Source organism: Monocercomonoides exilis (genome assembly GCF_001643675.1).
Source record: "Monocercomonoides exilis strain PA203 chromosome Unknown scaffold4-2303458, whole genome shotgun sequence".
NCBI lineage: Eukaryota > Preaxostyla > Oxymonadida > Polymastigidae > Monocercomonoides > Monocercomonoides exilis.
The window spans coordinates 1,464,373-1,478,161 of record NW_027150549.1 but is presented as its reverse complement, the minus strand read 5'-3'; the positions used below and the strand labels follow the sequence as shown (position 1 = coordinate 1,478,161).

The 13,789-nt window shown below is 35.4% G+C and overlaps 5 protein-coding genes across 5 annotated transcripts; 1 reads left to right on the top strand and 4 right to left on the bottom strand.

The window, feature by feature from the left end:
- Positions 1-3,167: 3,167 nt before the first annotated feature.
- MONOS_17022 (uncharacterized protein) lies at positions 3,168-3,728 on the bottom strand (the record flags this gene model as incomplete). The annotated part of the gene is made up of 1 exon (XM_067869901.1): positions 3,168-3,728. The coding sequence occupies one exon, from the start codon at positions 3,726-3,728 to the stop codon at positions 3,168-3,170; it is 561 nt and encodes a 186-aa protein (XP_067734796.1).
- A 39-nt stretch (positions 3,729-3,767) lies between these two features.
- On the bottom strand, positions 3,768-4,025 carry MONOS_17021 (uncharacterized protein; the record flags this gene model as incomplete). Its single annotated transcript, XM_067869900.1, has 1 exon — positions 3,768-4,025. One exon carries the CDS (start codon positions 4,023-4,025, stop codon positions 3,768-3,770), a length of 258 nt encoding a protein of 85 aa, XP_067734795.1.
- A 366-nt stretch (positions 4,026-4,391) lies between these two features.
- Positions 4,392-4,900, bottom strand: MONOS_16714 (uncharacterized protein; the record flags this gene model as incomplete). The annotated part of the gene is made up of 2 exons (XM_067869595.1): positions 4,392-4,516; positions 4,777-4,900. The coding sequence occupies 2 exons, from the start codon at positions 4,898-4,900 to the stop codon at positions 4,392-4,394; spliced, it is 249 nt and encodes an 82-aa protein (XP_067734794.1).
- A 1,647-nt stretch (positions 4,901-6,547) lies between these two features.
- Positions 6,548-10,262, bottom strand: MONOS_16519 (uncharacterized protein; the record flags this gene model as incomplete). Its single annotated transcript, XM_067869423.1, has 5 exons — positions 6,548-8,561; positions 8,694-8,836; positions 9,419-9,711; positions 9,765-9,995; positions 10,097-10,262. 5 exons carry the CDS (start codon positions 10,260-10,262, stop codon positions 6,548-6,550), a joined length of 2,847 nt encoding a protein of 948 aa, XP_067734793.1.
- A 1,063-nt stretch (positions 10,263-11,325) lies between these two features.
- On the top strand, positions 11,326-12,811 carry MONOS_17020 (uncharacterized protein; the record flags this gene model as incomplete). The annotated part of the gene is made up of 3 exons (XM_067869899.1): positions 11,326-11,395; positions 11,495-11,634; positions 11,729-12,811. The coding sequence occupies 3 exons, from the start codon at positions 11,326-11,328 to the stop codon at positions 12,809-12,811; spliced, it is 1,293 nt and encodes a 430-aa protein (XP_067734792.1).
- Positions 12,812-13,789: the final 978 nt, after the last annotated feature.

Sequence of the window (13,789 nt, the reverse complement as noted above, 5' to 3'; positions counted from 1 at the left end):
CATCGACACGGATCTCGCCTTTGGAGGTTTCAGTGTTGTCATTCTCATCTCGCTGTGTTTTATCAGTCAATAAGCTTCTTCAGCACGATTCATTTCGTCTTCACTGCCATCTCGCTCGCTCAGCTCTGTTGGAGTGTGCATGCCGACAGCTTCCAGCTCACCAGTTAAAGCCTTTCCATTTGTTTATTTTCCCTCACTGCCAGCTGCAACCTCATCTGCTTGATCTGTTAGAGCACTCAAGATCGCCTCGTTCAAATGAGGAGGCGGAGTCATTTTTCCTGGCACATCTTAGTGGCTCCTCAACTGTTGATTCACTCGGCGCTGAATTAACAATCATCTCTCTCCTCTGCCTTTCGTATCAATGCTTTCAGGCTTTCGTGTTAAGGAAGAAACAGATGAAAAGACACACCTTGAAATCTGTCATTCTTAACTCTGAGAGAAAGAGAGATAAGAAGGGGAAGAAGGAGAAGGAGACGATGAAGATGAATCGAGTTGTGAAGGGAAAATAAGAGGATGGGGAAGAGAAAGCAGAAAAAGGGAATACGAAGAAGAGGAAGAGGAAGGATAAGAAGAAGAAAAAGAAGAAGAAGAAGAGGTGCATAGGGGAGTATGGAAGAAGTAGTTGAGAAGAGAGCAGAGGCATTGAATTGAGCTTGAGTGGAAAGAGGAGGAGGAGGAGGAATATTCAGAGGAGGTTGAAGAAAAGCATCATCAGCTGCATTTGTTGTGTGTGCATTCACATTCTGTTCTTAAATACTTTTTGTTGAAGAATATAAAGAAGAAGATGATGACTACGAAGGAGAAGATGAAGGCAACGTTTGTGAGTTAATTTCAACATTACTTGCTTCTGTGTTTGTATTTAGCTTATTTCTGGATTTATCATCCTCTTCTTCTTTTCTTTCTCTTTTCTTCCTCTCTTTTCCTTTTCCATTCTTTCCTTCTTCCTTTTCTCTTTCTCTCTCATCATCCTTGCCCAGATCTCATCCTCTCTGTCTTCCAGTGCCTTCATTCCTTTCTCACCAAACCTCAGCTCCTGCGGATATTTCAGTATGCGAGCCAAAATCCCCTCTTCTCCATCGCACACAAGCTTCTCTACGCCTCATCCATCAATGGGCAGCAGCAACACGCTGTCTTCCATCGTGCTTCTCTGCCCGCAAGCCTCAGCACAGCCGACTCAGTGGTGGAGAAATTAAGGAAAGGTGGGGCGGGGCGAACAAGGTGGTTCTTGAGAAACAGAAGAAGAGGAAGAGGAAGAAAACAAAGAAGAAGAATATGTAACTGCGTATGAATGCGCAGAAAATGTTGAAATAGTCAGTTGAGTCTTTGCAGAAGAAGACGAAAGAGATGAGTTTCGCTTCTGACTTACTGTTAACTTCTTCTTCTGTCTTTTGATTTCAGAAGCATTTTGCGAGAGGGTTGAATGTGGATGCGCAATAGAGATCGGTTTGAGTGTGTGGCTGCTGTGCTTCTTGTGTGTCTGTGCAAGTGGCTGGAGGGGATAAAAAAATTGTTTTATAACAGAAGTATTTTGAAAGGCTGATGAATAAGACGAAATAGAAGAAGTTGAAGAAGAAGGTGATGATGATGAAGCAGTTGGTACAGCTGTTGAGGAAGGTGATAAGGTAGTTGTTGATGAGCTGGGTTTTGAATGGATGACTTTGAGGAATGAGAATGTGAGTGAGGCTTTAAAGAAGAAGAAGAAGAAGAAGAAGAAGCAGATGTACTTGGAAATGGCAAATAAGGCTGCGAAACTTCAGCTTCACCACTATTAGCAGAAGAATCCAAAGAGGAAAAGAAGAAGAAGAAGCTTCTTTCACGCTTTTTTTGATGTGCTTGCAAATTTTCTTTGTATTTCACAAGACATTCATCAAATAGCATGCTTTTCTGCAAAGGAGCAGAAGAAGAAGCAAAATAATCTCTCAAATTAAACATCGAAAAACGCCTTCGCATTTTCGCTTCGCTTTTGCTCCGAATGTTTTTGTTCTATTTAAATGCAATTTTCTTCTTGTTCTTCTTTTTCTTCTTCTTTTGTTGTTCTTTTGAAGAAGATAAGTTTTCAGAAATACTATCTTTTCCTTCTTCTGCAGCTGAAAATGTGCTTTTATTGGGAAACACATCTCCAAAGCTTCCAAATAGAACAGCCTGTCTGTCAAAATACAGATCATCTCGAATCGACAGCTCCTTCATCATCCAAACAACAAGAAAGCGATTCAACATTCTCCTTCATCCGCACCTTCCTCTGCTTTGCTCCACTTTTGAAATTCGATTCGCTTCTCTCAATCTTCTTCTTCTTCAGATACGAGGCAAATGCCTCCCGCTTCTTCTCAGCCTGCTCCAGCGCCTTCTTCTGCTCGTCTTCGAGCTTTTCCTGATCTTTCTCCGAGTTTTCCTTCTCTTCCTCCAGCTGCTCCTTTGTATCCTTCTCTGCCTCATTCTTCTGCATCTTCTCCATCTTCGGCTATATCGCTTTCTCCAACTCAATTCGTTCGATGTGGTTTGGATTAGCCGTCAATTTTGGCTCAGGAAAGCAAAGTGGGCATTGAAACGGGATGCTTCATTTGATAAGTGGGAGTTTGAATGTAGGTGGAAGAAGGAGAAAAGATCACATTGAAAGAGGGGGAAAAGTGATTGATGTGAAAAAGACAAAGCATTGGCAACAAGATTGAAATTAGATGGAATATGTGAGGATAGAGAAGATGATAAGATGATGATAAGGAAGAGGAGGAAGGAGAAGAAGAGAAGGATGCTGATCAAGTTGATTGGAGCGTTGACTGAAGAGTCTGATTTGGTCCATTTAACGTTGTGTTAATAGCATTTTGCTGGTTAAAAGGCAAGTTGTTCATTCTTTCTGCTTCTCTTTCTCTTTCTTCTCTCAACTTCCTTTCTTTTATTCGCCTCAATCTTTCGTCAAATTTCATTCTCGCCTTCGTTTATTGCTCCTTTCACTACATCCACATCTTTCTCTTTCTCCTCAAACCACTTGTCATCTGCAGGCGCAATATCATTAGCTGAAATCAGAGTCAGTATCCTTTCAGGTGTCAGTGATGAGCATAGCGAAAGAGAATCTGTGTTCTTCTTCTCCTCTTTCCTCCTCTTCATCCCTTCCATCATCACAAGAAGGTTGCTTCGTGGAGCCTTTGTGTGTTTGCTGGCACATTGTGGAGAAATCATGAAGAAATCTGAGGGGAAGATGAAGACGATGCCTGTGATTGAGAAATAGATGGGCTTAATGATTTGTTTGCAGTTGTGTTCTTTGACCAGAAGTAATAATCTTCGTCTTCTTGGAACAGAACCATGTCATCCTTGCTGCATTTCTTCCTTTTCGCTGTCATTTTGGATTCATCCTTTGGATCGCGGAAAAACGTCTTGCTTCTCCGAGAAGAGGAAGAAGGCATTGAAGATGATAATGATAAAATCACTGAAGACGTATCACAAGCACGTATGCTTTTCTTCGAAGTCGATATTGATGCTTCAGACTCACTCCCGTTCAGTACACTCAGCTCGTTTTTCCTTCTCTCTTCTTCCTCTTCGTCTTCAACACAAAATGACCCATCTCCTCTTCTGTTCCTTCTCATAGCATTTGCCCCTGCCACTTCTGTCTCCCTCATTTGTTGAATGGAACTCAAAAACTCTTCGTCTGCCACAACTTTTCCTGACAGCAGCCATTCTTCGCAGGAAGGAATAACGAGAGATGTTCTGCCTCCATCAAATGACTCCAAATGTATCATTCTATCGACTTTGCTTTTGGAAATGCCATCTTTCTCTGTCTATAAAGAACCCTCGTGTTCAATTCTATTTCCTCTTTCTCTTTCTCTCTCAATTGGCGACGTCAATTTCCCTTCTATGTTATCTCCGCTGAACAAAATTTCGTTCTTCTCTCTCATCCTCCATCTTGTTGCAGTTCTCATTGTCTTCATCTCCTTCTTTTTCTTCTCTCTCTTCCACTTTCTCTCTTCCATCGACTGACTCGCAATCATCCTCTTGCTCATCTCCACCTCCATCCTCTTCACATTCTTATCTCCCATCTTTCAGTTCAGCTCCCGTCATGTCTCCCGTATCTTTAACACAACTTCACAAGGCTCACACTTCTTGCACTCAAGCAGCTTCACTAACACTTTGTTATCTTCCCAGATAATTTTCTTCTTATGCACCGCAGTCACGCACGAAAGCTCCGATTCCTTATAGAACTCCCCCCGCGGCTTCAGCAGTAGCAGCGTCGGCGACACCACTTCTGCTGCTCCAGCTGTCCGCTATGTCTTTCGTGGCTTATCAAACTCCCGCATCCGCGCCAGGTTCTGCCGATGCTCCTGCATCTTCCACTCAAACAGCCCAATCGACTACTGCACTTTGTACTTCGACTATCAACTCTCGGCACCCCATGTTTCAGCCCATCACCAACCAAATGGACGCACACCAACGCCGCACCATCTGTTTTCTGCTCGCAATTCTGAGACTAGCATATTCAACTGACGCATCTGCTTCGTCAAAAAAAGCCATGTGAGAATGTTATCTGTATCTGAATCAGAGAAAAAATAATAAAAAATCATGCAAGGATCTTGAAATTATAATTATTAAGTTCAAAATTGAAAAAAAAAAAGAAGATTGAATTAAATAGATTGAACAAAATAACCTTTCTTATTTTCTATTCTACCTCTCTTGCTTCTCATTCCTTTATCTTACCTCCATCTTTAGTTCTCGTTCGTTTCCTTTCTCTGCAGTTCTGTTTCTACAAAACAAATCTCCCTTGTCCTGCATAAAACATGAGCATTCTTTTACCTTTCTTGCTCTTCCACTGCTGTCTCCAGCCGACAAACAATTGAATTCCCCGTCTCATTGCATTAGCCACAACGCGCTGTGAAAGCACTTTCACATTAAAAAAAAATGCCACTGTTTCAATCATTGATGCAACTCGCCAATAAGATGAATGAATGCATGATATTTCATTCTTCTTGTTGGTGTACGAGCAGCAGAGTGAACTCAATCAGCGCCAGAAAATATGTTCGGTTGAAAGCAGAATCTGATGAAATTCTTTATTTTTAAAAACCATTTCAATAGAAACTACAATGCAAGATATATACAGGCCAACATTATAAGAATCAGATATTACTGACAAACAAATATAAAATAAAAAGATTTTGAATATATTTTGACATATTTTTTAAAAAAAGTGGTAAATAAAAAATATATTTGAGAAATAATAGCATTACTACAAACATTAAAAAATAGAAAGTATTAGCAAACCCGCAAAAAGTTGGAAAAGCAAGTGGTTTTAAAAAAATGAAAGAAACAAAACTCCAGCTTTAATCAGAACCATATCTTTTTGAATTTTTGAATATTTATTAAAAAAAAAACAAATATCAGAAAATTTTTGATTTTTTGTTTAATAGTTATTTATGTGATAAGAGTTAGAAAAATGTTTTTTCTGAATTTTAAAAACTTGTATTCATGGAAAAAACTTCTGTTTTCCGCTTCAAACAATGAAGATGACAGAAGGATCAGAATCTCGATGCCACTTTTTTTTGTTCAAAATGGTTTATTTCATCGATTTAACTTCATCTATAACCAAAAAACTGCTTTTTGAAATCTGCAATTTTCGCCCTTTAGCGCGTAATTTTTTGATCTTTTTGCCCTCGAAAAAAATAAAATATAGGGTCGGATCCTTTTTTTCATTCAAAATTGTTGTTGAATATGTGTCATATTTTTTCATTTTTCATGCATTACTGAATGATTAGATGAGTGGTCGTTTCAAAAATGTGTTTCATTTTTGTAATTGAGTTTTACTGAAAATCATAGAAAAATGAGTGAAATGAAAAAAAATACGTCAAAAAATAACAATCATCCACCAATCAAAATGACATAAAAAAACAAAAAGTACTTCATGATATTAATCATTTAAAAAATTGAAAACAGTTAGAAATTTTCTAATCAAATTCAATAACTTTCAAAAAAACACAATTCTGTCACATAATCATAAAACAATCACCAAATATCAACTAAATATCAACAATTTTGAACAATGAAAAATATAAGAAGAAATAGCACTATTTCAACAAATTCATGGTATCAAAGACAATTCCAAACAAAAAAGAATACTTATATTAAAGGTTCAAAAACAAACTTGTCTATTTTCCATCTGTTTTCCATCCACTCTCCCCTTTCTGATATTTCTCTCACTTTGACTCAAAAAGATCAAATTCAACAAAGAAAAAAGACAGACACAATAATAAAACATCACTTCACACTCTCAACAACTCTCCCTTCCAAAAACCTCACTCAAAGATCAATGAATTCCCTCACAACTCTCTCTATTTATGAATCTCGATTAATACAAATATAAGCGGGACAATAACCAATTTAATTATAGGGACATTATAGGGACAAAAAGCACAAGAAAACAATCGGATTCTAACTGTTGTGCACCTGGGAGGCTGTTCGTCGTATCCAGGTCCGGATATTGCAGCCCGAAGGCTGCAATATCTAATACGAACAGTCATGTCCAGCACCCTTCCGATAGAGTGCCAGCTAAGCATACACAACAACTAGTTTCTTAATAGGGGACACCAAAAGAACAATTTTGAGATTCATTAAAAGAAGAAGAGTCGAGAAGAAGCTCAAATCTCCTTGAAAGAAGATCTTGAGAAGATTGAGAAAGAAGAGAAGAGTTTGATGATGTGATATCAGAGTGAAATGACTTCCTTGTTCGTTGAACCTTTTCTTTCATTGTCGAAGATTCGAGGGCAACCAGAGAGCGTTGAGGAAGATATCCAACAGCCGAAGCACAGACAAATGAGCCCTTGCGCTCAAAATACAAGTAATCTTTCATGTGGGGAACTGACAATGATGGCCACGAGATTTGTTGAGATGGTTCATATTCTTCAAAGTACCTCTCATGCACAGAGTCATTGACAGATGTTGAAGATGGTGAAGAGTTTGATGATGTTGAGAAGTTGTTCGATTGTGAAGTTGAAGAAGCTGATGTCGAATTATTCATATTGTTTTCGAAGAAGTTGATTAAGTCATGAAGTGTGGTGATGTGTTCTGTCGAAAGATTGTTGTCGATTGCATTCACTAACGCACCAAATTCACTATCACAAATATTTTTTCCGTGGTGCTCAGCGAAGAAGTTGAGTTGAGTATTTTTCTTTTTGAGAAGTTTGGATTGTTTGGAGAGGATGAAGTGAAGAAGGAAGCGATTTCGGTTGTGTGGACCTGAATCGCAGAAGAACTTAAAAGTGTGAGTGTCTGCGAAGAAGTGTCTTTTGACCACAGATTCCAGACACTCAATAACAAATCTGTGATCATTTGAGAGGCAGTCGGAGAAGAAGTTGAATGTTCTTTTTATTTGTTGATTATTTATTTTTTGAAGTGAGATGATTGTGAATTGAGAAACTTGTTGATAGTTAAAGAACTCTTGTTGAAGTTGGTTCTTTCGGATTGGCAGTTTCCACTTCTCTTTGAAGTCGAAGACGAAGACTGCTTCTCCCTCTTTCAGATTATCAACAGTTGATTGATAATGTTTTCGTTGCATTTCTGCAACAAGACGATGTTGTCGAAGAAGTTTCAGAGTGTGAAACTCAGCAGAAGAAAGTCCATTTTTGTTTTGTGAAGATTTGAGTTTATTCTCCAAATAGTTCAACTTCTCACACATGCCACAGAGATCTGTGCGCCTTTTTGCTTTGGAGAAGTTGGTGGTGAGTTTGTAGAAGTGAGATAATGAAACTTTAATATTTGTTTCTTCTGTAAACTCTTTCCATAATTTCGTCTTGGGCTTGAAGATCAATCTTTTCTCGTTGGGAGAAAAGATACCCATTTTCTTTCTTTTTTCTTTCAAAGCTTCCAATCCATAAAAAGATGTAATTGATGATGATAGTTGTGGAATGGAAGTTGTTGGATGAAGTGGAGTGATGAATGATGATGATGATGATGATGATGATGATGATGATGATGATGAAATGTTATTTAAAGTGTTTAAATTTGATGTTTCTGAAGAAGAAGAAGAACCACCAAATTGAATAGCAGATAGTGTTGGTTTTGTTTTTTCTTTTGTGTAGAAAGAAAGAGAAGGAGTGTAACCCTGAGCGTAAATATCTTTCCATGATGAATTCCATTTATCATTATCAAATTCTGTCATATCAGCATCATTGCAAACATTCCATTTGATATCATGTCCATTTTTCCTTTTTACAACAGCAATGTAGTGTCCATTATTTTGATTCAAACGTTTGAATAGTATTTGTCCAGAAAAATGATATATGATGGTTTCTTGATTATCTTTTTGAAGATGTTGAATATCTTTAGAAGAAAACCCTTTGCAAAACGTGCGTTGATTGACTCTGTCTGTTTCCATTAGTAATGTTCTCGAAGGTGCTGAACTAGCAGAATCAGTACATTCATGACAGAGGGCTAGCACCTCTGGAAATGCAGCCATTTCCTCCCATCTCGCAGCACAGCATTTTTCCTTGCATGCATCACAATAGACACTATTCTTTCCTTCCAAAACTTCAGTTGCAAAGAGAGAAGATAATCCATGTTGCGTTGATGAAGAATTGATAACAATATTGCTACAAAATTCATTGAAATGTGATGTGATTTGTTGGCATTTTTGGCATTTGAAATGAGTGATGATTACTGGATTGAAGGAATCCTTGCTTATCAACTCATCTTTTTGAAGAAGTCGGTGAAGATTTTCAAACGCCTCAGCAACATTTTGTTGCTGTCTGCTGCCATAGTTGCAGAAATCTTCCCATTTGTCAATAAGAGATGGGATCCATGAACGCACTGACGTTCCATCTTTAGCCAATTGATGACAAACACTTACAACACGCGAAGGAGTGTTCTTCAAAGATGTTTGTTTTTTGAATAAAGATGGTTTTTGAATAGTTATTGAAGAGAAACATTGAAGAAGAGAAGCCAAATAGCATGTGTTGCCTAAGTTTGGCAATCCTTTTGCTATTTGTGATGATGTTTTCGAAGTATTAAATGAATTTGAAGAAGATTGAGAATGAGAATGATTTTTTGTTGAATTTTCTTTAGCATTCTTTTTTGAAATATTTTTTGAAGAATTGTTTTGAATAGATATTTCATTATTTGTAGATTGAATGCTTTGTTGTTGAACTGTTGAAGTGTCATTCTCTTTAGAAAATGAAGAAAAAAGAGTTTGAAATGCTTGAGGTGGAATTAATGTGGGTGAAGTGGCATAATCAACTAATTGCTCACTCACAAACACATTATCATTTTGAAATGATGAAGAATTTATTTTTTCTTTCAATTTTTTTGTAATTGAAATTTGTGAAGAAGAAGTTTTTGATTTGAATATTTTGTGAATTGGTATTGGAGATGGAGAAGAATGACGTTTGTGATTTGAATTTTTATTTTGATTCTTTGTTGTACCCCTTTCTCTCCTAATTGGAGTACTGACAGGGGCATCAACAGCTTGAGATGGAGAAGAATTTGAAGAAGAAGAATTTTTTTCTGAAATGGTTTTTGAATTTTTATTTTGTTGAGATGATGTTGAAGAAGAAGAAGATTGTTTTTTATTTGAAGAAGAATTTTCCGTAATTATTTCTTCTTCCCAAGCTGCTTCATCAATAAATCTTGCGTAATCTGGCTCAGTTCGCTGCTTTTTCTTTGCTGACTGAAGCGAAGTGGAGGCTTCAGTTGAATGGGCTAACATCCAGTTGTTGCCCTTTTCCCAATCCTGTTCATTTAAGCCTAAAATAAACAGAGAAAATTATTCAAAAAAAAAAATTCAAATAAAAACAAACCACTTTTGCAAGACGGAAGATGAGGTTTTTGTGGAGGAATGATAAATCCTTGGTTCTTTTTGAGCGTTTGCTTCGCATAAATAAATTTTCCTTCTGTGACATCATATCCATAGTCCTGTAAATCGGATAATGATGTGTTTCGAGACAACGCCTGCAGCATTGTTGTCTGAGTGTGCAATGGAGCGTTGTTGTACACCACAGACAGGTCTTCCAGCAGCTTTATGTGATATTCTGTTTCAAAAAAAATAAATAATAAACAAATACAAATGAAAAAAATAATCGAGAGTCAAAATAACATTTTTAACACAATACAAAAAAATAAAAAACCAAACCATTCAAAGACTTCAGTAAATCATTAATTACTGAAGATGATTGCCTGTAAGTGTAAAACAAATAGGCAAGCAACGAATCCACGTCATTTCCGCCGATGCGCTTTATTTCTTGCCATAGAACATTGCATCGAGAATTTAATGTCGATTCGCGTTTAGAAAACGACATTTTTCTCTAATAAATGTTTTCTTATGGTAAATCACAATTATTCTAAATAAATTTTTTTTAATTTAAAAAAATTTGTATTGTTATTTTTTCATTATTTGACTATACCCAAAATTGTTAAAAAAATTTTTTAACATGATTTGAATTATAGAAAAAAATTTTAAAAATTTCTTATCAGAAAAAAATTGGAAAAATTTAAGTATTCTTAAATTGAAGGTTTATTGAAAAATTCATCACATAAATATTCTTGTCTTATGAAAAATATCATTCTCACATAAAAAGTTCTTAAAAATATATATAATATTGTTCTTCAATGAAAAAAGAATCAGATCCATAATTCAAAATTCGAAGGAGTCAAAAAGATCAAAAAAAAAGTGCTAAAGGGGGGAAAGTGCAAGGAGCAGAAAACAGTTTTTTTCCAATAAATAAAGTACATATGTCGTTATTTATCATTTCCGGCATAAATCAGACACATGATAATATTGTCATTTTGTGATCGTCATTGTTTTTAATTTTCAAACAGAAAAAATTGAATTTATTTTTTTCTCGATGAATGAAAGGATTTTGGATTTTTTTCCAAAGCCAGAGAGTTTATAATTTTTTTTTATTATAAATGTGAATTAAATATTTCAAATTGAAATTTTTAGTGAAAATCTGATGAAACCCAATAAAAGGAAATTCATAATGTCAAGTGGGAGGTTGTCTGGTTCTCGATTTTCCCGTGCGCACACAAGCATGAGAAAACAAAGCATAATGAATGATGTGGACATGCTATCGAACTTTTTCAGAAAAATGTCAGTTGATCATGCAAATAAAGTCCTCTTCGAATTTTTTATCAAATCGATCCCCGGAAACTCGCTAATGAATAATCTGATGAAAAATTATGGATGTTTGCTTTTTGTTTTTCCTTTATTTTCTTTGTTTTTTGTAATTAATAATTTTTTATTTTGATATTTATTATGTTTTTATTTTTTTATTATTTGTATATAAAAAAGCACCATTACATAAGATTGTCCAAAAATTGAAGCTCCCGTTCAATGAATCGAACCCGTATATCCAAGAAAAAATGCTGCTGTGTCTGACTGAGTGGTTTTCTCAGCAAGAACTGATACAAGATTTCAATTACAAGATCAACTGTTTGGGTGAATGTTTGAAGGATAAAAAGGAAGAGAATTCAATTCAATCAATTTTTCGGAAGCAATCTTCTTCATCAAGTTACAGTGTAATATCTTCAGACGAAGATGAAGTGGTTGATCAAATGTCTGAAGAAGAAGAAAGCGACGATGAAGAAACGGAGAGCGATGAATGTTTAAAAATGAGCAAAGATAAAAAATGTTCAGATATTAAAGGAGGAGGAATGAAAATGGAAATAGAGGTTTGTTTTTTTTTTTTTTTTCAAAAATTGCCTGATTCAATTTTACAGGCAAATCAATAATTATTTGTTTATTTTTTTGTTTGTTGCTTTGAAGCAACAGTCTTCAATGGAAGCATTAGGAAATCCTTATTCTGTTCTTTCAACAGTTCCACAAATGAGTAGCTTTTTTCAATTTCCTCCTTCGTTTCTATTTCCAGCTCATCCTTTACCAAAAGAATCACGTTCATATGTTCAGGTGTTGGTGAATTGTGGGAGGGAGTTGAAAAATTTTGGATCATCATGTGCTTTAGCTTCTATTTGTCAATGTCTGGCATCGTTTGGAGTGCAATATGATATCAAAAAAAGACGTGGAGGAGTGTATATTTTCAGAAGACTTTTCAGTGCAATCAGAGGGAGAACTGTGACAAACAAAGTGTGGGGAACTCCAGCATTTATGAATTTTGTGCAAAAACATGGTGGGAGCAAATCTGATCCATTAGGGGTCACAACGGCATATGAAGCAATTCTGAACGATGCATTTTTGGAGGGGTGCAATGTCAAGAAAGACTTCACAGTGAAGCAATCTTCATTCAAACTGTGTGTGAAGTGTTCTCATGTTCGTGTTCATAACCAAAATCCTTCGTTTTATTTCACCATCATGCATCCATCGATTGTGAAGGGGTTAAATTTGTCATTGTCTGCAACAGATCAGTTATCAACTGAGGAACCATGTGTTGATGCTTATTGTGGGTGCAAGACTTCATTTTTGTATTGGACACAAATTGACAGGTTCCCAAAAATCCTTGCAATTTATCATAGCTCAAAGGAAAACTCCCCTGTTATGCAACCGCCCAAAACTATCACATTTCATGGAAGTGGATCCACTCCGAAATCGATGGTGGTGACGTCATGTGCAACAAATCAACTGAAACATGAGTTTTCTTTCTTTCCTAGGATTGATTACAATTTCATTGGATATGTCCTTCATTCGATGAAACCTTTGCCTATTGGTCATTTTATAGCAGTTGTTGTTGATGGAAGAGATGAATCGACTGGGGAGCTTAGTCTGCTGGAGTGCAATGATGGAGTTATATCTCAGGTGAATTCCCATTTCAATGAAGCATATTGGAAAGCAATGGCAAATGAAGGATGGAATGGTGCAATTTGTTTTTATAGAATAAACCAAATGATTGAATGATTTTGTTCTTTGTTTATTTTTGCTTTAATTTTTACTTTTTTTTTCCTAACGATTTTTATTTTAGAATTTTTCTTTTTTCAATTTTCTCACTCCCTCTCTTGATATTTTCAGTTTGTTTTTAACAGTTTTCTCAAGAAAGCATTTAAAATGAATGAAATATTTTTTATTTGAATTACAAATTTCTCATGAAATGACAAATCCTTCAAAATTACAAAAAAACATATCATAATTTAAAATAAAAATAAAAAATGAAAAATATGAAAACATCAATAACATTAACATTGCTATTAAAAAAATAAATAAAATTTAATATCGGAAATTCTATAAGCTAACTGTCCGTTTACGATTTTTAAATTACAAATTTTATAAATTCGACTATTCTCAACATTGTCAATTTTGAATGAAAAAAAGGATCCGACCCTATATTTTATTTTTTTCGAGGGCAAAAAGATCAAAAAATTACGCGCTAAAGGGCGAAAATTGCAGATTTCAAAAAGCAGTTTTTTGGTTATAGATGAAGTTAAATCGATGAAATAAACCATTTTGAACAAAAAAAAGTGGCATCGAGATTCTGATCCTTCTGTCATCTTCATTGTTTGAAGCGGAAAACAGAAGTTTTTTCCATGAATACAAGTTTTTAAAATTCAGAAAAAACATTTTTCTAACTCTTATCACATAAATAACTATTAAACAAAAAATCAAAAATTTTCTGATATTTGTTTTTTTTTTAATAAATATTCAAAAATTCAAAAAGATATGGTTCTGATTAAAGCTGGAGTTTTGTTTCTTTCATTTTTTTAAAACCACTTGCTTTTCCAACTTTTTGCGGGTTTGCTAATACTTTCTATTTTTTAATGTTTATGATAATATTACAATTTTTTCATTATATTGGAAAACTGCTCTGTTTGCTTCCTTTTCAAAGAAAAGGAACTTTTCTTGTCTGTCAAATAGCAAATCTTCACGTTGGAGAGCATTACG